The sequence below is a fragment of the Aotus nancymaae genome, unplaced genomic scaffold (assembly GCF_030222135.1).
Source record: "Aotus nancymaae isolate 86718 unplaced genomic scaffold, 86718_ANA_hifiasm-v0.15.2.pri h1tg000046l, whole genome shotgun sequence".
Lineage (NCBI taxonomy): Eukaryota > Metazoa > Chordata > Mammalia > Primates > Aotidae > Aotus > Aotus nancymaae.
This window is the reverse complement of record NW_026988460.1, coordinates 5,632,618-5,655,442: the sequence shown is the minus strand read 5'-3', so window position 1 is coordinate 5,655,442 and position 22,825 is coordinate 5,632,618. Positions and strand designations below refer to the sequence as shown.

Here is a 22,825-nt window from a genome sequence, read left to right as displayed (position 1 = left end):
GTGTTACCAGAAGGTGAGAAGATTTCTGCCCATGAAAATGCATCAGTGACTTGTGATGATAACATGCTCTCCCTTCCTTCAAATCTCAATAGCCATTTAATATATCCATTTGTATATTTCATTCTAAGCATAATTTTAAAATCTCATGTTGCAGACAAAAACGATTAGTTCAAAAATTCAGTTGTTGGGCAACAAAATGTATTTCTTTATCCCTGATAGTACAGGTTTTAAAAGCAGCTCTTTTTTTTAAATTATTATACTTTAAGTTCTGGGATACATGTGCAGAACATGCAGATATGTTACCTAGGTATACATGTGCTATGGTGGTTTGCTGCACCCACCAACCTGTCATCTTCTTTAGGTATTCCTCCTAATGCTATCCCTCCCCTTCCTCCCCAACTGCAAACAGGCCCTGGTGTGTGATGTTCCTCTCCCTGTGCCCATATCTTCACATTGTTCAACTCCCACTTAGAAGTGAGAACATGCAGTGTTTGGTTTTCTATACCTGTGTTAATGTACTGAGAGTGATGGTTTCCAGCTTCATCCATGTTCCTATAAAGGACATGAACTCATTCTTTTTTATAGCTGCATGGTATTTCATGGTGTATATGTGCTACATTTTCTTTATCCAGTCTATTATTGATAGGCATTTGAGTTGGTTCCAAATCTTTGCTATTGTGAATAGTACTGCAATAAACATACATGTGCATGTGTCTTTAGAGTATAATTATTTCTGATCCTTTCAATATATACCCAGTAATGAGATTGCTGGGTCAAATGGTATTTCTGGTTCTAGATCCTTGAGGAATCGCCACACTGTCTTCTGCAATGGTAGAACTAATTTACACTCCTACCAACAGTGTAAAAGCATTTCTATTTCTTCACATCCTCTCCAGCATCTGTTGTTTCCTTTCTTTTTAATGATCACTAGTCTAACTTGCGTGAGGTGGTATCTCATTGTGGTTTTGATTTGCATTTCTCTAATGACCAGTGATGATGAACTTTTTTTCATATGTTTTTTGGCCACATAAATGTCTTCTTTTGAAAAGTGCCTGTTCATATCCTTCACCCACTTTTTGATGTTTTTTTTTTTCTTGTAAATTTGTTTAAGTTTCTTGTAGATTCTGGATATTAGCCCTTCATGAGATGGATAGATTTAAAAATTTTCTCCCACTCTGTATGTTGTCTGTTCACTCTGATGTTAGTTTCTTTTGCTGTGCAGAAGCTCCTTAGTTTGATTAGATCCCATTTGTCAATGTAGGATTTTGTTGCAATTGCTTTTGGTGTTTTAGTCATGAAGTCATGCCTATGTCCTGAATGGTATTGCCTAGGTTTTCTTCTAGGGTTTTTATGGTTTTAGGCCTTACATTTAAATCTTTAATCGATCTTGAGTTAATTTTTGTGTCAGGTGTAAGGAAGGGGTCCAGTTTCAGTTTTCTGCATATGGCTAGACAGTTTTCCCAACACCATTTATTAAATAGGGAATCCTTTCCCCATTGCTTGTTTTTGTCAGGTTTGTCAAAGATCAGATGGCTGTAGATGTGTTATTTCTCTGTTCTGTTCCATTGGTCTATATATCTGTTTTGGTATCAGTACCATGCTGTTTTGGTTACTGTAGGCTGATAGTATAGTTTGAAGTCAGGCAGCATGATGCCTCCAGCCTTGTTCTTTTTGCTTAGGATTGTCTTGGCTATATGGGCTGTTTTTTGGTTCCATATGAAATTTAAAGTAGTTTTCTCTAACTCTGTGAAGAAAGTCAATGGTAGCTTGATGGGAATAGCATTGAGTCTATAAATTACTTTAGGCAGTATGGCCAATTTCACAATATTGGTTCTTCCTATCCATGAGCATGGAATGTTTCTCCATATGTTTGTGTCCTCTCTTATATCCTTTAGCAGTGGTTTGTAGTTCTCCTTGAAGAGGTTCTTCACATCCCTTGTAAGTTGTATTCCTAGGTATTTTATTCTCTTTGTAGCAATTGTGAATGGGGGTTCACCCATGATTTGGCTCTCAGTTTGTCTATTATTGGTGTATAGGAATGCTTGTGATTTTCACACATTGATTTTGAATCCAGAGACTTTGCTGAAGTTGCTTATCAACTTAAGGAGATTTTGGGCTGAGACAATGGGGTTTTCTAAATATACAATCATGTCATCTGCAAACAGAGACAATTTGACTTCCTCTCTTCCTATTGGAATACCTTTTATGTCTTTCTCTTGCCTGATTGCCATGGCCAGAATTTCCAATACTATGTTGGATAGGAGTGGTGGGAGAGGGCATCTTTGTCTTGTGCCTGTTTTCAAAGGGAATGCTTCCAGCTTTTGCCCATTCCGCATGATATTGGCTGTGAGTTTGTCATAAATAGCTCTTATTATTTTGAGGTACATTCCAACAATACCTAGTTTGTTGAGAGATTTTAGGATGAAGTGGTGTTGAATTGTATTGAAGGCCTTTCTGCATCTATTGAGATAATCATGTGGTTTTTGTCATTGGTTCTGTTTATGTGTTGGATTATGTTCATTGATTTACATATGTTGAGCAAGCCATGCATCCTAGGGATGAAGATGACTTGATCGTAGTGGATAAGCTTTTTGATGTACTGCTGGATTCGGTTTGCCAGTATTTTATTGAAGATTTTTACATGAATGTTCATCAGGGATATTGGCCTGAAATTTTATTTTATTGTTTCTCTGCCAGGTTTTGGTATCAGGATGATGCTGGCCTCATAAAATGAGTTAGGGAGGAGTCCTTCTTTTTCTATTGTTTGGAGTAGTTTTAGAAGGAATGGTACCAGCTCCTCTTTGTACCTGTGGTAGAATTTGGCTGTGAATCCATCTGGTCGTGGGCTTTTTTTGGGTGGTAAGCCATTAAGTGCTGCCTCAACTTCAGAATTTGTTATTGGTCTATTCAGGTATTCAACTTCTTCCCAGTTTAGTATTGGGAAGGTTTATGAGTCCAGGAATTTATCCATTTCGTCTAGATTTTTTTAGTTTATTTGCATAGAGGTGTTTCTCTGTGGTAGTTTATATTTCTATGGACTCAGTGGTGATATCCCCCTTATCATTTTTTATTGTGATTCTTATTCTTATAGTTATAGATTCTTATGGTTATTCTTATAGTATTCTCTGATGGTAGTTTGTATTTCTGTGGAATCAGTGGTGATATCCCCTTTATCATTTTTTATTGTGTCTATTTGATTCTTCTCTCTTTTCTTCTTTATTAGTCTGGCTAGCGGTCTATCTATTTTGTCAATCTTTTCAAAAAACCAGTTCCGGCTGGGCGTGGTGGCTCATGCCTGTAATCCCAGCACCCTGAGACGTCAAGGTGGGTGGATCACTTGAGGTCAGAAGTTCAAGACCAGCTTGGCCAACATGGCAAAACTCCATCTCTACTAAAAATACAGAAATTAGCTGGCATGGTGGCGCACACCTATCATCCCAGCTACTCAGGAGACTGATGCAGGAGAATTGCTCCAACCCAGGAGGCAGAGGTTGCAGTGAGCCAAGATTGCACCACTGCACTCCAGCCTGGGAGACGGAGTGAGACTCCATCTCAAAACAAACAAACAAAAAAAAGAAAAAGAAAAAGAAATTCCTGGATTTATTGATCTTTTTTTTTTTGAAAGGTTTTTCGTGTTGCTGTCTCTTTCAGTTCAGCTCTGATCTGAGTTAGTTCTTGTCTTCTGCTAGCTTTTGAATTTGTTTGCTCTTGCGTCTCTAATTGAGATATTAGGGCGTCGATTTTATATCTTTCCTGCTTTCTCCTGTGGGCATTTAGTGCTATAAATTTCCCTCTAAACACTGCTTTAGCTGTGTCGCAGACATTCTGGTACATTGTGTCTTTGTTCTCATTGGTTTCAAATAACTTATTTATTTCTGCCTTCATTTCATCATTTATCCAGTAGTCATCCAGGAGCAGGTTGTTCAGGTTCCATGTAGTTGTGTGGTTTTGAGTAACTTTCTTAATCCTGAGTTCTAATTTGATTGCACTGTGGTTTGAGAGACTGTTTGTTAAGATTTCCATACCTTTACTTTTGCTGAGGAGTGTTTTACTTCTAATTATGTGGTCAGTTTTAGAATAGGTGCTATGTAGTGCTGAGAAGAATGTCTGTGCTGTTGATTTGGGGTGGAGAGTTCTGCAGATGTCTATTAGGTCCGCTTGGTCTAGAAGGCAGCTCCTGGTGAAAAGTATGTTACAGTGACAGACTTTCACGTCTCTGATTCTTATAGTGTCTTCATTGCAAGACGTTCGAAATAGGGAAAAGTATCTCTTTTTAAAAGTTAGTTGTAGAAATTCTCTGGCTAATTTTTAGCAGAATAGATGAATAAGGCACTCGGCCTATTCGATTCTTTTAAAGTCACTACCCATGTGCAACCTGTCCGTGTCTACATTTATAAACTAACCAGCACGGCTTTCATGGGATCATGAAAGTGGGCTGCCATCAAGCTCACTGGCTGGAGTCATCAAGAGAAAACCAAGACTAGCTAAGCCTTGGGAACTCATCGTAAGGGTTTGCTCGAGAGCGGTTCTGGGGTGGTTAAGAGTGCACCTGGGGAATGTCCTCCCTCTCTGTTGACTTGGTGGTGGAGTGTTGTCTTGAGCATAGAAAGGCTCAAGCCAGGCTGGAGACCCATTGGTCCCTCTCTGCCATCCACTCGCAGGGCTGCCATTGAGATTTCAAGAGCCAGTACAAGTTGGGTCCTCTGGATTTTGTCAGTTACATAATTCCACTTCCCTGAACACAAGCCCAGTGATGAACCTTTCTTAGCAGCATCTGCCATAGACAATTAGGTGTGGACTTTCTTAGAAGAAAGATAAACCTTCATTTATGTTTGAATATGAAAGGACTTTCTAAATCTGTATTAGCCAAATTTTGGGTTTGGTTTGTTTGTTTTTAGAGATAGAGTCTTGCTCTTTTGCCCAGGCTGGAGTACAGTGGCTCTATCATGTGGAGTGGTCACTGCAGCCTTGAACTCATGGGGTTAAGCAATCCTCCTGCCTCAGCCTCCCAAGTAGCTGGGACTACAGGCATAAGCCATTGTGCCCAGCTGTATTAACCTTTGGTTCTAAAGCAGCCTAAAAAGAAGGTCATGGACACTAAGTCAGGGTCCCATCTAGCGACACTCCTTTATTTTACAGTTAAGGGTGCTGTGCCTTAGAGAGGAAAAGCTGCTTGTACAAGGTCACAGAGCAGGTGAGCCCCTAGAGCAAGAGCTGCATTCCAGTCCCCTCACTCTACATCCACTTCCCTTCTTCCTACACAGCTACAATTTTATCAGTGTTTAAATCACACTTTCCTATATTCTGTACTCTGCTTTTATTTTCAGAGCTCAATTTATTCCATGTTTGAATTTTCACTGGGATACGTTTTTTAAATAAGAATATAGCAAAACACGAAATCAATTTCAGTAGCTTATAACATGAAGGGTAAAGTGGGAGAGGGTCATCATGAGCACCATTGCCTCAGGGCTCTATCACTGCAAGTGAGAGAAAGCAGCAAAGATTCTTATAAGGCAAAAATATTTATATCTGATGTAATTGAAAAGTTGTAGAGTAGTAGCTTCAGGTACAGTTTGATCCAGGAGACAACCTCGTGGTTCTTCATTCTCCAGCTGTAGACATACATCCTCCAGTTTTTTTGTTTGTTTGTCTGGTTGGTTGGTTGGGTTTTTTTTGTTTTTGTTGTTGGGGGAGGTTGTTTTGTTTTGTTTTTTTGAGACAAAGTCTCCCTCTGTCACCCAGGCTGGAGTGCAGTGGTGCGATCTCAGCTCACTGCAACCTCTGCCTCCCGAGCTCAAGCAATTCTTATGCCTCAGCCTCCTGAGTACCTGGGGTTACAGCCACGTGCCACCACACCCGGCTAACTTTTTCTATTTTTAATAGAGACAGGGTTTCACCATGTTGGCCAGGCTGGTCTTGAATTCCTGACCTCAAGTGATCCACTCAGCCTCCCAAAGTGCTGGGATTGCAAGCATGAGCTCCCATTTTCAAGTCCAAAAGAGACAGAGTGGGCCTCTCTCTCTCTCTCAACAGTCCCAGTAAGCACCAAGGTTTTGTACCATTAGTTCTACCTGATTCTCTTTCCTGAGCCAGTCACTGTGGCCAAAGGATGGAAATGCTGTGCCAGGCCAGGCTTAAGTCACCCACCCCTACAGCTGGGGTGAAATCATGAAGATGATCCTCTGCCCCCCCAAAAGAGGAGCCATTGATTCTGGGTGACGAAACCCCAAAAGATCCACGGTAGCATCAAGTTCCAATAGCTAGGTGAACTAAGTCATGTTCTCTAAATCCAAAGCTCCATTTTTTTAACTGGAGAATGAAGATGATTCTGCCCTGGTTTTGTGTAGTATCCTAAGCTTTGTACATAGTTAGGCTTGATCAAGCTGAGTAATTAACATAAAACAAGAAGCCAGTGGGCTGGGACCTGGTGGTGCAGTGGCTCCCCGTTGCCTGGTGGATGAAGTCCTGACTCCTCCATTGGCTCCACAAGGAGCTAAGTCTACAGCGTTTTCTGGATCCACTCCCATGACCCCTCCCACCGCTCCTGCAAGGGAAGGACCTTCCCAGGTGCTGTCGTACAGGCTGCCCCATCTGCTGTAGCACTCTCCTCCCTCCCTCTCTCTGCCCACTTACCTGCCTGATCTTCCTCAGGAAAGGCCTTCTCCACCTCAGGGGGTACCTCTCCTCTGTCGCTTGGAGCCCTGCACCCCTTCAAGTATAGCAGGTGGCATGCTGTTTGCCTGTCCTTCACACTAGATTAGGTGATGGCAGAGACCATGATGTTCACTCAGGCGACCTCCATGCCTGGCTCATAGTAAGTGTTCAAAGGACCTTTGTTCCATAAAACAGTGAGGCATGAGCCGCGAACCACAGGCAGGCAGGTGGAGCATCTCCTGGTAAAGGCCTGGTTGGCCCTGAGGGTTTGGTGATCCAGTGGATGAAGAAGCTTCACTCTGTCCTGCAGCTGGGGTCCTCACCCCAAAATCTAGGCCATTGCCTTGCAAAGCATCCTGCTGATGCCTGGGGAGAGCGTGCTGGGCACCCTCTTCACCCCTGGAGAACACCCGAGGGGCCTGCCTTAGAGCCTGGGAGCAATCATTTTGCCGACTGCATGGACTGTTACCATCCTTGTCTGTAGGTTTGTAGACAGCGTTGTAGTTTTGTAATAAATTCTTATTTTGAAAGGATAAGCTGGTTCTTGATTCCAAGAAGCAGATTTTAATCCACAAACAAACTTTCCTGAAAGCAAATATTTACTTTCTGTGTTATAGCTTTAGAGATGCTCAAGGTAAAAAAATTTCCCCGACTACATGTTTAGAGAAATTTGCTTTGGAAGGAAAATCAAAAATGTAAAAGAAACACAAATTTGGAAATAACACAACAGGCGAGGGGACCCATCCTTTGTCCAGTGCTCCCCTCCCACTCCTCCAACTAGGACAGGAGGCTGCCTGTTCTTCTCTTCTGATGGGGATGGCGGCTTGCAGGAAGGGTCTTAGCAATAGTGAAATATTTAATATGCTTTCTAGTCAAGTTCAGTTTTGACTATTCACGGGCTAGAACCCAAGAAATGCTTCCTTGCTGTAAACACTGGAGAGAAGCTGAAGAATTAGCCCCAGCTGCAGATGTGTGCTGAGTATCTGAGAAATGAAGATCAGGCTACTGCACTCATCATGCTCAGCTTGCAAACCGTCTTCCCTCGATGTCTGCCCCCAAATCTTCTTTCATGGAGCTGGTTTCTCTCTTATTGGAGTATTTCCCATGTGTTTGCTAAAGGGAAATCACCACCAAGAAAACATCTGCAAAGTCTCCGGGCTTTGAAGTATTCACAGGAAACTCAGCAAAGAAAAATCCAGTTACTTTGAGTTACTTTGGGTGGGTGGATATATTGTTTGTTTGGTTAGGTTTCACAGCAGCTGGTGGTGAAGCCCAAACCCCATGTGCTGGCACCACCGGAAATTAAAGTGCCTTCATTCTTCTACCTGAGACAAGAGATTTTTAACACTGTATTTTGTAATTCAGAGGAATGAAACATAGAGGCACACATGTTGAGTTTGCCCCATGTTCTAATGAAAATTCAGAGCTTCGTGTGCTTTTCCAGTATAAGTGTATCTTTCTGAATTGATAGCACTTTCAATATATGAGGTATTTAAGAGTTTATAAAGTGTGTTTGTATGCACTAGCTCATATAATCTTTCTAACAAATCAAGGCAGTGAGCTGGTTATCACTGGTTTGCAGATGAGTTGGCCGAGAGAAAGTGCAGGGACTTGCCCAGCATTGCTTAGCCCGTGAGTGGCAGACCACAGCCCTGTGAATTCCAGAGGGAATACTTCTAGCTAAGAGACGCTTCTTTCAATTTACTGGTGAAAAGTGATTCTATACTGAGACACTCTCTCCTCCACCTTGCCCTTACACTATGGAGTAATCTCCTTCCTTGGGGGTGGAGGCCAGTGTTTGCGGTTTCTTAAGACAAAATGGAAACAAGAAATTAAGCAAGAATTATGATTAATGATAACATTTATCAAGCATAGACCCTGCGCCAGACTCTTACAAATTACATGTATTAACTTGCTTAATCCTCTAGGAAATTTTCTTATCCAGCAAGGCAAAATGATTTGTCCAAGGTAACTTAGCTGGAAAGTAGTGAGCCAGGATTCAAATACGGACACTTTGACCCCAAGCTCCTCCTCTTAACCGCTTTCTATATACTTATTGAGTACCTACTCAGCGTCAGACCCATCCTAAGCATTATCTCATTGAATCGTCACCATCCCCCATTTGACAGATGAGGAAACAGAGGCTCAGAGTGGTTAAGTGACCTGTTTAAAGTCATAGGGCTTAAAAAGTGCTGAAGCTAAGATCTGAATCAGGCTGTCTCTCACACCTGACCTTGGACTCTCTTCCTCCATGTCATGCCAAAATGCGCCATTTCCACTGCAAAGCCTAAAACAGCCTCATGCATAAAACAGCAAAGGAGTCCACTGGGGTTGGATTCCAGAGGGTTTGCTACCCTGAAGGAGAGGGCTTGGGTCTTTTCTATGCTACATCCCATTAAGGTTTCCCTTTGATTTGACAGATGGGGAAACGGAGGCCCAAGAAGGCTCAGTGACTTGCACAAAGTCATGACTTCCCGAGAGATGACAGCAAGATCTGAATACTAGTGCTTTTCACTTAGGGTACTGGCCTAAGCAGTTGCACACTTTGAATGTTGATAAACTTGGAAATTGAGGACCTGTGGGAGCATGGGGCTTCCCAGTTTCCATTTCAGGGTCATCCTTATTTCACTCCAGTCCCTTTAACCTCGCTGTTCCTTCCCTCTCCTCCAGAAACGTAGAGAAACTGCCGCCCCAACCCCCTTCTTCACAGGAATTTTGCTAAGATTAATTGGATAATTTCCGAATTATTCTTTTGAGCTGCTTGAAGGAAAAGTGCCGTCTAGAAGAACAAAGTAAAATAACAATAATAATTATTATATTTAAATGTATTTATGAGAATCTCTATGGGGGCAATTAAGAGGAGACTAGCTGGTACTTGTGGAAAATTCACAAGTTGATGAAACACTCGTATCCTTGCCAATCCCCTGCGATTCTGCTGGGGTGCTGGTGGAAGGATGGTGTTGGGGTGCTGGAACTGAAGTGCAGGCAGGCGGGGGTGGAAACTTCAGAGCTCCAGCCCCTCATCCTTCACAAAAATAACCTGCCTGCCCCGTGTCAGGCCTGTGGGAGACAGCACCTGTGAAGGCCCCAGACTGGTTACCATGAAGTGCTCACACAGCTGTTTCCAAAAACCACATCTCCTGGTCATCCGCAAAAGAGAACTTACTTTTTGGGCTTCAGCGTCCTGTAATTAATTGCTACCCATTTACCACAGAGACCGAAAATTCCTACTGCCTCAGCTGGGTGCCTGGAAGGACTTCTTTCACATCTGCTGATAGAACCTGTGTTTGTATTTAGCAGTGGGCCTGGCAGATAATGAGGTTTAGATGCCACAGAGCTATTTAGGTGAGTTTATTCTAGGCTCTAAGGATCCCTCAGCTGCTAACATCTGGTCTATTCAGATGTTGCCCTCTCTCCATTCAGAGGGCCCAGGTTTGGTGGGCAAGATATTCTCTTTTACAATCGACTTGCCTTTGATCTTCAAGACTGGCTTTCCCGCTTACACACCTGGCCGCGCTTAGCCTCTGTAACAATTCTGCACTCCTGCTCAGTGTTTCTTTTCTTGGCTTGCTTGCTTTTTTTTTCAACTTCACTTTTTATACACAGATGGTCATCACGCTGTGTGCAACTGCAACCGCAGCCTGCTCATCATTGGAGAACAGATTTTTTTTTTTCTCCTCCAGCCGATTCAGACAGGATAATCTCTTAGGCAAACACTTGGGTACCTTCCCATCTCTTACAGCTTCACTTTCTGCTCACACCACCCCCACCAACTCCTACCCACCGAGTGTGAGCAGAGGCTAGGCCTTCTAGAGCAGAGCTTCTCCAGCAGTGAGCATACATACTGCCCGGGCATTTGATTAAAATACAGACTCTGATCCTTAGGCCGGGAGTGGGCCACAGGTTCTGACATCTGACGGGCTCCCAGGCAACACCGTGCTGTTGGTCTGAGAACCACAGGCTGAATAGCAAAGTCCTACATTGCTTCTAGAATAATCTGCATTCTGGCCTCCTCCCAATAATGTTCCCGCCTTTCCCCCTCTTTCTTAACCAAATTTAACTCCCTTATATTCTATTCTCATGAAAGCACCTTCCTGCCCCCAGGTGACTATTTCATAGTCAAATATTAATACCTGATGGAGAAGCAGGGTGTGGAATCGGAAGACAGTAGGTATAGGAACCGTGGTGTGACACAATGTGAAAATTGCATTTCTAATTGGTGAACCTTTATTGTTTTTAATATATCCTGGCTGTATTCTACCCTTATAAAAATTTTAAAGAAATAATGTTATTCTCAATATGGAGAATAACATATTGAGAATGTTTAGCCTAGCTTTCCCCACCTATATAATGGGCATAATTATGATTGTCATGTATTTCAGGCCTGTCACATGATAGGCTTTGTAGACTCCACCTTGGTGTCTATGACAGCCCTGTAAAGCTGGCTAGCGACTGGTATGACATGGGTACTGGTCAATGACAGCACACCAGCCCTTGCCTTCAGGGGCTCTTCTAGGCTTGAGTCTCCCTTACTCTCCTGCATAATTGGGTGGTTTCCAGGAATCGGCCGGTTCGGCCAGGGCAGTGGGAATGTGTGTGTTCTCAGGACTCAGGGCAACTGCTCCTGCCCTTGTGGTGTGAAAGGATTTCAGTATTTTAACTGGTCCATCTCCATTTGGCTGATCATCTATTGAGAATTAGAGAGATTAAGCAAATTGTCCCCAAGACTGCCCAGTCAGTGAGTGGTGGGGCCCAGGTATGTCTCCCTTTAGACACCTGTGCTGTTAACCACTAGGCAACACTGCTCGATTTGACATGAGTGAATGTGCATGAAGGTGCCCAGCACAGTGTCCAGCATGTGGACAGTAGGTCCTCAGGAAATCCTAGACTCCTTTGCCCGTCCCCTACACTTGATTCCTATATGTTTCTGCACTGAGTTGAGTACCATCCTCATTCTGGGGGCTGGGGTGGGGCAGATGAAACTTCAACGCCTGACCTCCTCGTTACCCAGCGGGGCCTCATGGGTGCTGTGACTCACAGTTTCCAGTTCTCCCAGCTGCCCCGTGGTACACGGGAGTTTTCTAGCTACAGGTTGGTGAAGTATTCCAGGGCAGGATGTTTACATCCCCTAGAGGAACGGGCACAGAATCAAGCCAGCCCTTGCTTGGCAACCCCTGGCTGTTCTTTCCAGCCTCAGGCACCTTGCCAAACCGACTCAGGAGAGGAAAACATAACAAGGGCTGATGTGCTTCCATTTCACATAGAACATAATACAAGTTTTCAGGATGATTTATTTTCCTAAACAAGAAAATACAATGGACCCCATCCATTATTCAACATGCTAATGATAACCTTTACTCTCTTGTCAAGGATGATCTAAGGTGGTGTTCAGTTGAAGTACAAAGAATAAGCAGAGAACACACAAACACACTCACAATCCCACAACACTCCATGCCATGCCAGTGGGGGAAAAAAATGGGTGCACAAGAGGATGTGAAACTAAGAGGAAAGATGTGTTTCCACCTTTGCAGTTTTCTGAGCATCATAAAGCGGGGGCTTTGCGCATTTTAGGGGATTGACTTGAAAATGACCCCATAGAAAGTGAATATTGATAATTCAAAGCATACTTTATTGTAATTTTTAGAAAATTGATTTCTTTCAACTGACATTCAAACCACATGGAGCAGAGAGCCTGGAATTGTATCCGCTATCAGGATCTTTATGCCTGGCCCAATTAACACCTCTCTGTGTGTATATGTGTTAGGCGATACCCTGGAATACCAGGGTTCTCTTTCAGCCGGGAACGTCTCAATTTCCTGAGAATTAAAGTTAATCAGGAAAACGCAAAAGTTTGTTTTGATTCCAAACAGGTTCGATAGAGTGGTAAAATATTCACTTACTGATGAATGAAGATTTCATCCAAGTAGAAAAGAAATGCTAATTAAAGTTATTAATTTCCCTTATGTTTGGGGATATTATGTATATTTAAATGGATATCAGTGAAAAGTAAATCAGTAGAAATAGCTTATTTTAGAATTAGTATTATAATTCAGGTATGGATGTCACCAAATATTAAGTTCATTTCTAAATTTTCCTTTTAAGCATTTGAGATAATATGTAGACCAAATGAGTCTGTTAACAGGAGAGCCTGTGGAGAGCAGCTTAGTACTAAGCATCTGACCTTCCAGGAGACTGAAGAGAGTTATTTAAGAAATTTAAGGCCAAGTGCAATGGCTCATGCCTGTAATCTCAGCACTTTGGGAGGCCGAGGTGGGAGGATGGCTTGAGCCCAGGAGTTTGAGGACAGCCTAGGCAACATGGCAATACCTTGTCTCTACAAAAAATATAAAAATTAGCCAAGTATGATGGTGCGCACCTATAGCTGGGTAGTCCCAGCTACCAAGGAGGCTGAGGTGGAAGGATCGCCTGAGCCTGGTTGGTTGAAGCTGCAGAGAGCTGAGATCGCACCACAGCACTCCAGCCTGGGTGACAGAGCAAGACCCTGTCTCAAAAAAGAAAAAGAAAAAAATATATATTCTTAAATGTGAAGGCAAAAGCATTTTTTCTGATTCCTTTAAATGGTATTTTGGCTACAAAAATGAAAAATCAGCCTCCCAAAGTGATTGAAAAATCACCATCCCTGAAAAATCCTCATGGCCTCAGCCATTCTCAAAACCTCTTGATATTGAGATAAATGAGTAATAGGGAAGGTGGCATTTCTCCATCGGAATCACAGCAGACCCAGCAGCATCTAGGGGCATTTGGGGCTTGGGCTCTAGTTGGCTGGGTGACCCTGGACAAGCTGGTTAACCTTTCTCAACCAATAATAACCAGGTGATTATTCCACAGTAAAATGTAAAAGACTTTAGGTTGCTGTGGGGTTGCAATGAAACAACATAGGTTAAAATATTTAGGCCAGTGCGGTGGTTCCTGCCTGTAATCCCAGCACTTTGGGAGGTGGAGGAGTTTGAGACCAGCCTGGGCAACATGGTAAAACCCCTTCTCTACTAAAAAATACGAAAATGAGTCCGGCGTGCTGGCGCATGCTTGTAGTCCCAGGTGCTTAAAGGGGCTGAGCTGGGAGGATAGCTTGAGGCTGCGGCTTCAGTGAGCCGTGATCGTGCTACTGCACTCCATCCTGGGCAACAGATTGAGAATCAAGACCCTGTCTCAAAAAAAAAAAAAATATATATATATATTTAGTATGGTAGCTAGCATAAAGAAATTCTTCAAGAAATACTGCTTCCCCACTCCCACCCCTCCAGGAAAAAAAAAATGTATGTCAGAGTTAAAAAAATAAAATGGAGAACTTAAGAAAACTTCCTTTTATAATATGTTATCATATACTTAGCACGATAAAAGGTCTGCTTTTATTTTCATCCTTTCAATAAATGTTGGTTGTCTATCATATGTAAGGCACTAAGAACAATTTTCTTCTCCAAAGCTGGTCACCTAGCTATGCAAGCAGTCATGTGAAACTTTAAAGGATTTTTTCAGCAGGAAAAAAAAATTGCATAGGGGCAATGCTACTAAAATCAACGGGATATAAAATTGAACCACATGGTCTCATTCTAGAGATCTCCAAAAGATTGTTCTAAAACTCTGCCCTTCTTTTTGAAGGGGCTTCTAACATTCTTTGGGCTTAACTCCACCATTCCCTACTTGCAATACAATGTTCAGGATTATTCTAAATGATTCCGAGACTTTCCACAACTATGTCTATTTCAAGTCTGTTCTCGGAAGATGGAACTCCACAGAAGGCGGTTCACATGATTTTTAGTCCGAATCTATAAATAATTGGTGGATCCATTTTAGCCCCCAAAACTCCCATCTGGTTCTCTGTTCACACAAGACACTAGGCCCAAAGCTTGGAAGGATAGTAATCCTGCGAGGCATGAACATCGTAGGATAATTGTGATTATAGTAGATGCTCCTTGCTTCTGGTTTTTTGAGGACTGTAACTTGGGCTTTCCCAAGGTGATGTGCACCAGATCCGCAGGCTGGATTGAGGGGGTGGGGCAATTGCCTCTAAGTGGACAATTATTTTCTCTTCCCTGTTCAATTACCCTGTGTGTGTTTCCAGGCACTAAAACGCTTGTGGTTCAGGACCAAGAAGGTCTGACCTCCTTCCTGCTCCTATTGCAAACTTTTTATAATTCCTGCCTGTGAGAGAAACAGAAGAACACAGCTTGTTTGGGGGATCCCAGATGGAGTTTGCAGGATGGATATTAGAAAAAAATCATCTCTTTTGAGTGGTAGACTTGAGAAATTTAAATTGGAACAGCGATGAAAAACCACACACGTTGGGAGATGGAGTGGGGGTGAGGCAACCCATGAAGTCAGTTTTGTATCTGTAAAGAGTCATTTTGGAGAGTCGATCTGCACTTTAAGAATTCCTAATGGGTACAGTCAGTTCAGCCCCAGCTGAATGTGTTGGAGTCTCTGATAATGTTCTTCTATTAAAGAGGGGGGCGGGGGGAGACAATAACAGACACACAAAAACACACACTCAACCAAAGATGGGGGAAATGTGAGCACCAGACAGGCTCCTGCTGATCTGGGGATGGCAGCTGAAGAGATGAGAACATTTTAAGTGCAGGGAAGGAAGCAAGAACAGTCCCCCAAAACAGGAAAGAAGGGTCAGCAAAGGTAAGTTTACAGGCAAAACAAAGGGGCGGGGAGCAGGGGGGAGTACAGGAGAGAATAAAAGAAGCAAAACCAAGTAAACCAAACCCACCATGACTTATTAGGAGTGTTTAATCTGAAATTGTGATCTCTACAATTATTGAAAATGGAGCAGTTAGAAAGGGAGGCATTTTGATTGTGACAGGGCAGGAAGAACCTGAGAAATATCTGACATTCAAATGCCTTTTTTTAAACTGCCTTTGTTCCAGTTCCTATTTTGCATCTGGTTAAATGCATATTAATTTCTCTTCCTTCCTAATGAATCACTGTGTGTTCTGTGTCTTCTTTATGAAGAGGAAAGGGGTGTCTTCCCTGCTTTGCTTCCTTAGCTCAAACTTTTCATCTTCATCCTATAGGAATGATGAGATATTAAATGGGGTAATCTGGAAAAGAGAATGGAATGTGAACTGAAGACTTGAATGTAGGAGTTAGAAGTCAATCACTCTGCTAGCTATTAGACTGTTTTATCGTTGAAGAGGAGGATAGAGCATTTAGGAAAAAAAAACCCACTGACACCCCAGATTTTTCCAGATCCCCATCTCATAAACTCATTTTATGTACCCAGAACCCCCCAAACAAACCTGGACTTGAAATAATCTTTTTCCTTGTGCATTCCTGAGAGTGACTGGCAGTGCAGCCACAGAACTGGCAAGTTCTGTTGAAGGAATTATATTCAGGCCCATTCACGATGCACGTTAACTTTGTGGGTGGAAAGAAACCTGGAGGAGAGAGAGGAAACAAGCCTTAAAGCCTCCAAAAATTGGCAGGCAGACTTCCGGAAGGAGGCTTCTCCAAGGAATCTTCTCCTAGAATTAAACCTAGGACTGAAATACATTTGCAAATGATTGGGCTTAAAAGTGGGGTTGGGTTTCCTCGTGTCATGCTGGTATGGGCCTAGAGAGAGTTTTGTGGGTTTTTTTGGAGATGAGAAGGGAGAAATGATGCACAATAAGAATGCAGAGCTGAAAATTCTGGACCACACATCATTTACTTAGAGCAGACTTTCTCTCTGATATTCTTCCCAAATATGTCATGGCATTCACAAAGAACACTGCTTCTGAAATGTCGGATTATGCAGTAATAGTCACTGAACAAGAACATAAATGTCTTTAAAAAATTAATCAGTTCTCTTTAAGGTGTGTGGGCTGCTCAAAATACTCATTGTAGTGTCTCATCTTTAGCAGACCCCATGTGGAAACAGCTTTCTTATTTACAGACCACGATATTGACACATTATCTGATGTGATTAATTAAAGATGATTTTTAAACCCATATATTTCTTTAAAAGGCAGAAGAGACAGCCCAGTTTTTAAAACTGGTGGTCATAAACTGCCATAAGATGGCACTGTAACATAAATTATGGAAAGAGTCAGCTATCCAGTATAAGGACTGAATGGATTCCGTGTGTTGCCAGCAGGTTGTCAGGCTTTGCAGGTTGAGCACACAGGAATGATTCCCAGAGAGAGACATTAACTAGGAAACGTGTTACAAGTATGTTACATTCGCATTGGACTTTCACTGGTGAGAGGTGATCCAGCAGTTCAATGTGGACAGGTCCTTTTGCATTTTCAGAGAAAACAGATTCAAATCTAACCTGAAAGAAAAGGTTTAGGAAAATATTAAGAGAGAGAGATCAGACCAAAACCGCAAGTGCAAAACATGGGAAGGTGTTTTCCACTCTTGGTTCTGTTTCAGGCATAGAATAACTAGAGACAAAATGAAAACCTTGTTGAACCATTCTCCTCTCCTTCCCTGCTTTCCCGTTGTTACAGGACGGGGGTGTAGATATTCTCAGTAAAGTGGCCAACCCCACAGGGCCTGGCTGTGGAGTCTGAATTTCGGTGCCAGCACATTTATCCCCTTGTTTGTCACAAAGTGAGCATTGCCTTTTACAGATGGGCATTGGGGAATAAAACGTATTCTAGGATATTGATGCAGCAGGGCATTTTTTTTTTCGACACTGTCTTTGAGAAAGGCTCAGTTGGTGCTGCCTCTGTCAATGTGGCCTAGGTTTAGTGGCAATTCCTTTGAGATTAAAGAGGAAAGAAGGGAAGGAAACTTCATCCAAATTCCTTTGTAGGGGCTCCATAGCTTCAGGTGCAGTTGAAAACAGCTAACCCGCCAGCATATTCTCTGGCTGTATAGAAAAGCTTTTTAAAATATCGCAGTTTCTTGGAGATCTTAGGCTATTGTCGTACCAAGTGGGTCCTCTCTTTGGCTTGGCATAGAACCAGATACATGCTTTTCTCTGCTTAGCAAGCAGGTATCCAGGCCCTGTTCAGTACCATACACTCAGGGGAGAGGTACAGGATGCTGCTGGCACATCCATGAGATGGTTTTCTGAAATGCTTAGCATCCCTGCAAACCGTATAACTACCCTTGGCTAAGAGGAGGTCACTGGGGAGCCTGGCTTTCTGTGGTAACATCAGCCTCCTTTTCTGGATGATGTTTCTGTCCATACCCTAGTAGAGAAAATAGAACATCAGGCAACTGAGAATACTGGTCAAAGTCCAATCAGAAATGTGCCTGAGGGTGTCATAGTCTGGAAGGCCCATTCAAGGGTAATGTGGTGTTAGAAGCCTGCAGAGCCTGACTTCTAGTTGACACAAAAAAAGACAGGTTATCTCCGGAGTGGGATAAGCCTCCATTTGTGGGCTTGGCTAGTGTTTTGGGTAAGCCACAAGCCAGGGTCTGTAATGACCAGTCTGACTGTAGCAAGTAGACTTAAGGATGATTGCAACTTCTTACCTCCTCTTGTGAGATCCCCGTGGTGTAGAGATGTCTGTTTCTCCATATGTAAGGAATATTAAGAGGAGGTTTGGGCTGGGCGCGGTGGCTCAAGCCTGTAATCTCAGCACTTTGGGAGGCCGAGGCGGGTGGATCACGAGGTCGAGAGATCGAGACCATCCTGGTCAACATTGTGAAACCGCGTCTCTACTAATACAAAAAAATTAGCTGGGCATGGTGGCGCGTGCCTGTAATCCCAGCTACTCAGGAGGCTGAGGCAGGAGAATTGCCTGAACCCAGGAGGCAGAGGTTGCAGTGAGCCGAGATCGCGCCATTGCACTCCAGCCTGGGTAACAAGAGCGAAACTCTGTCTCAAAAAAAAAAAAAAAGAGGAGGTTTGGGGATGGGGAAAAGAGAAGTGACTTGCTTCCTAATAAACTTGTGTTCTCTGCTTTCTGTTGGCAAAAAAAAACCTTGTGAAATACCATCCATGCTTTGTTCCTCCAGCTACTGGTTTGAGAATATTGAATCACACGCCCACCAAATATTGCTTATTGTCTTCATAGATGTTCTTTTGAAAATACTGTTTTAGACCTCCCCTTTGTTTCCTAACAGGGTATTTTTTCTTCCCCCTTAAATGGCAAAAGTGGTATCTTCATTTATAAGTATGTGAAAGTTGCTGTTTAAGAGTCCCAGTCCCTTATCTGAAACCCTTGGTGCCAGAATTTAGAATTTTATAAAGGTACTATGGTACATAGACCGTATATTATATACACCATAACCTGTGCATTAATATTGCTGCAGCTAAATGTGTGAATATTCACACTAAGTGGGCTAACCAAACTCTATAAAGAGCCCCACATCAGCTCAGGTCTTGCCAATGTTGAGTTAGTTTGTAAAAATAAAGCTTTGTGCCTTAGAACCTGTGAATTTCAAAATTGTGAATCAGGGACTGTGAATCTGTATTTATATTGTATACATAGGGTTATATTTTAGAAGAAATGCAATATAGAAGTTACGTTCAAGGTCTATGGATTACTGGAAATAGCCTTTGAGATTTGGCTGTAAACCTGGGTCTAATTGTAACCCCCTCCATGGCTCATTAGCATTTGACTTTTTTCTTCTCACTGACTAGAACTTCCAGCCCACGGGTTCCAAACTCATGTGTTTAAAGGGGCGGAGGAGATAATGTGAATGGAGTGGGTTGAGGTAGACAATAGGAACTTGTGAGGACCAGGGCACAGGGGAGCACCTGCACCATCCAAGGCAGGTGCCACCACCAGGCAGCTCCTGACAAGGACTGCCGAGTGGGAAAGTGCCCCAGGTCATTTCATTTATCAAGGTAAATCAGAAAAAGAAAATTTACAGGAAGTATTCTCAATTTTTAAATGTTAGCAGCTAGACCAGGTGACATGGCTCACGCCTATAATCCCAGCACTCTGGAAGGCTAAGGTAGGCAGGTTGCCTGAGCTCAGGAGTTCAAGACCAGCCCGGGCAACATGGTGAAACCCCATCTCTACCAAAAATACAAAAAATTTAGCCAGGCGTGGTGGTGCCCACCTGTAGTCCCAGATACTCTGGAGGCTGAGGTGAGAGGATTGCTTGAGTCTGGGAGGCAGAGGGTGCAGTGAACTGACATCACATCACTGTACTCCAGCCTGGGCATCAGAGTGGGACCCCATCTCAAAATAAACAAATAAATAAAAATGTTAGCAACTAATTCAGTGTTTTTAAAATTCCATGTAAAACATACAACTTATGACCTTTTCACTAGTCACTCAAAACTGCATGTGTGTGTATAAAAGAAAAACACACAAAGAAAACAACCAGTATATAGTATATATCTTATCCCCCTCACCAACCTCTAGGCAGTCTCTCCCTGATTCTGTCATTTCCACTGTGGCTTTGATATCCCCTGCCCTGCACGATCCCGACACCTGTGGCCACGTGTTTGACCTGTGCACTGGACACAGTGAAAGCACCCTGCTCCAGCTAGACTTCGTGCTAGATTTTTTAAATCTCCATTTGGACTTCCTAGAACATGTTGTGTCTTTTAATGCATTCCCAATGATAAAATGGAAGAAGAGGAGTTCATGGCCTTTAATTAGATATAAAGCGTTTTATTGCATTAATTATTTCCTGAGGAAATGCTAAAAAGCTGTGCATTTGGCTAAATAAGCGTTTGTGGTGAGAGTCACCAATTGATAATGGATTATGACATACACCAAGCCAAGGTAGCAGGAAAGTCAAGTTTAAATTTTCTGCTAATAGTGGTCATCAGTGTTGTCTAATAGGGCTATGATAACTTAAAAATAGTTTAAAGAATTGGACACATCACTGAACAATGGTTTTACATCAAACATATAGTTCATTCAAAAACCCCAGGGCAATTGAAATTATTCTGTCTGTTGGAAAAGATTTCTGGCTTTGAGTTTTGCAGTGGAATTTGTTAGAAAATGCTGTCGGTGCGTCACTAAGGACATATTCATTTCCTTCATTGACTATCGTTAGAAATACAAGTTTGTGTTTTGCCAACACTCAGAAGCAGGAATTTTAGCATTTATTTTGGTCCGTAAGTCTTTTCATGATACAATAGCAATTAAAATAATTTTTTTCTATCATCATTGAAGATAGGTAGAGCCCCACGTACCCCAAGTAAATTCACATCTGGAGGTGGGTGGTGATTCAGCATAGTACTCGGTTAAGAAAGTATTTTGTGGATCGCCATGAACAGTGTGGGGGAGGCATGTACCGACTTGAAGCGCGAGTACGACCAGTGCTTCAATCGCTGGTTCGCCGAGAAGTTTCTCAAGGGGGACAGCTCCGGGGACCCATGCACTGATCTCTTCAAGCGCTACCAGCAGTGTGTTCAGAAAGCAATAAAAGAGAAAGAGATTCCTATTGAAGGACTGGAATTCATGGGCCATGGCAAAGAAAAGCCTGAAAATTCTTCTTGACCTTGATAGTCACCATGAAGGAGTCCTCAAGTCCAGAAATTGAGAACTCTGGATTTTTGTCAACTGAATCTGTGAAAATAGCCATCAGATTTGATGAGGAACTGCGGCGAGAGGAGTTTTATTTCCTCCTTCGATGTTTTCCTCTCAATTGTAAAAGATGATGAACTCTTTGATGCACCTGCTCGGGCATCTTGCAGGAACTCAGTGTGCTAAAATTGAACAATTTTTTGAAATTATGGTTGCAATACTTGGTCTGGAATCAACTTTACATAAATATACCTTGTATGCAAATAATGATAAACTAGTTAGAATGAGCAGAGGTGCCTGACCTCTTGATTTCTGCTGCAAAGGACATTATATACACTGTACTGGGGTCACTGTTCATGAAAGCAATTGGTTAGGGCCTCTTTTTTCTCTCAGGGAACTAATGCTCTGAAAAGGGATCTGGGCACAACAGTTTCAGGAAGTGCTTTTGAGCACACTTATTTTTATATGGTAACCAGTGGTTAAGATTGCTGGTGGCCTGGATTAGACAACTTTTACCACAGTTCCCTGCCTTCACAAGAGGTGTCAGATTAAGATGTGTAAGCTACAAGAATGTTGCAGTGAACACCATTTCAGAGCTCTCAATGCTCTCTTAATTCTTAGTTCAGGAATTGGAATATTATTCAGATACTTGGAATAGCTGTGGAGGAGGAACCTAAATTGCAAAGATCTGCTGTTGCCAGCTATCAACCCAAGTCAGTGAATTGTTAACTGCTATCCTAAAAATGTCAAAATGCTGCATCTGGTTAAATGAGGGGGGAAGCTGAAGATGCTTGCTTTATTTGCCTTGTTTACTCATCCTGCCCTATAATGTCTGTAATCATGAAGATGGAATAAATTGTAACATTTTCTATCAAAAAAAAAAAAAAAAAAAAAAAAAAAAAAAAAAAAAAAAAAAAAAAGAAAGTATTTTGTGGAAACCATCCTGAATATATTTTTCCACTGTAAAAAAAAAAAGAAGAAGAAGAAGAATACGGGGAAATACTGGTCCCTTCCTCATCTAACTTAATGAGAAGTTAACAAAATAATGACAATTAGGGGAGGAGGGAAATTAAATGTTTCCCTCAAAATTAGAGTTGGATTACCAGCCTTTTAAGCTGATAGGTTATCTTTTTTTCAAAGTAGGCAAATATATTCTAGCTTTCAAAGTTCAAATTCCAACTCAAGTAATTGAAGATTCTCATATGCTTCCCAGAAACTGCTTGGTTTCTTGAAGTATTATTAATGCCAAATTCAGATATTTTGCATCTACCAACACAGCCAGTGTGAATTGTGAAGGTATGAGGACTGAGAGAAAACATTAATGATTTTAGTGTGAACAGGTTTCACTTTTCAGTGAAGCACTGAAACTGGAGTATATGAAGACTTGCCCATCTTGTACCTCTCAACTTTGAATTTCACAGCCTCTACTTATGGCGAAGAGGCTGTTTCCATTCAACTTCAAGTCTGTAGCCATGGCACTAGTGGATTAATAACCTATGGTTAATTATAGAAGTGATGGGAGACAGATGCCAAGGGAATGCAATATACAGCTGAGGCTTTTGAAATCTTCCCATATCCCCGTATTTCTATGCTTGTGGCTGCATGGCTGGAGAAGCTGATTCCAATGTTATCACCCAAAGATAAATTCCAATATCTCCCACACCCCAGTTATGCATTGCACACGTAGATATGCCAAAGGGCTGCTGCCCACTGAGGCTCAGCGGTTCCTAAATACTTGCATGTAACTGAGATGATCAAGATCTGGCACTTGAAGA

The 22,825-nt window shown here is 42.3% G+C and overlaps 1 protein-coding gene across 1 annotated transcript; it reads left to right on the top strand.

Annotated features, from left to right (window-relative positions):
• Window positions 1–20,792: 20,792 nt before the first annotated feature.
• LOC135268898 (TP53-regulated inhibitor of apoptosis 1) lies at window positions 20,793–21,777 on the top strand. Its single transcript, XM_064362149.1, has one exon. It carries the CDS (start codon window positions 20,793–20,795, stop codon window positions 21,021–21,023), a length of 231 nt encoding a protein of 76 aa, XP_064218219.1. The 3' UTR covers window positions 21,024–21,777.
• Window positions 21,778–22,825: the final 1,048 nt, after the last annotated feature.

Excerpts from the sequence above, each read along its gene's own strand:
- LOC135268898 (XM_064362149.1), top strand. The coding sequence starts at position 20,793 with ATGAACAGTGTGGGGGAGGCATGTACCGACTTGAAGCGCGAGTACGAC.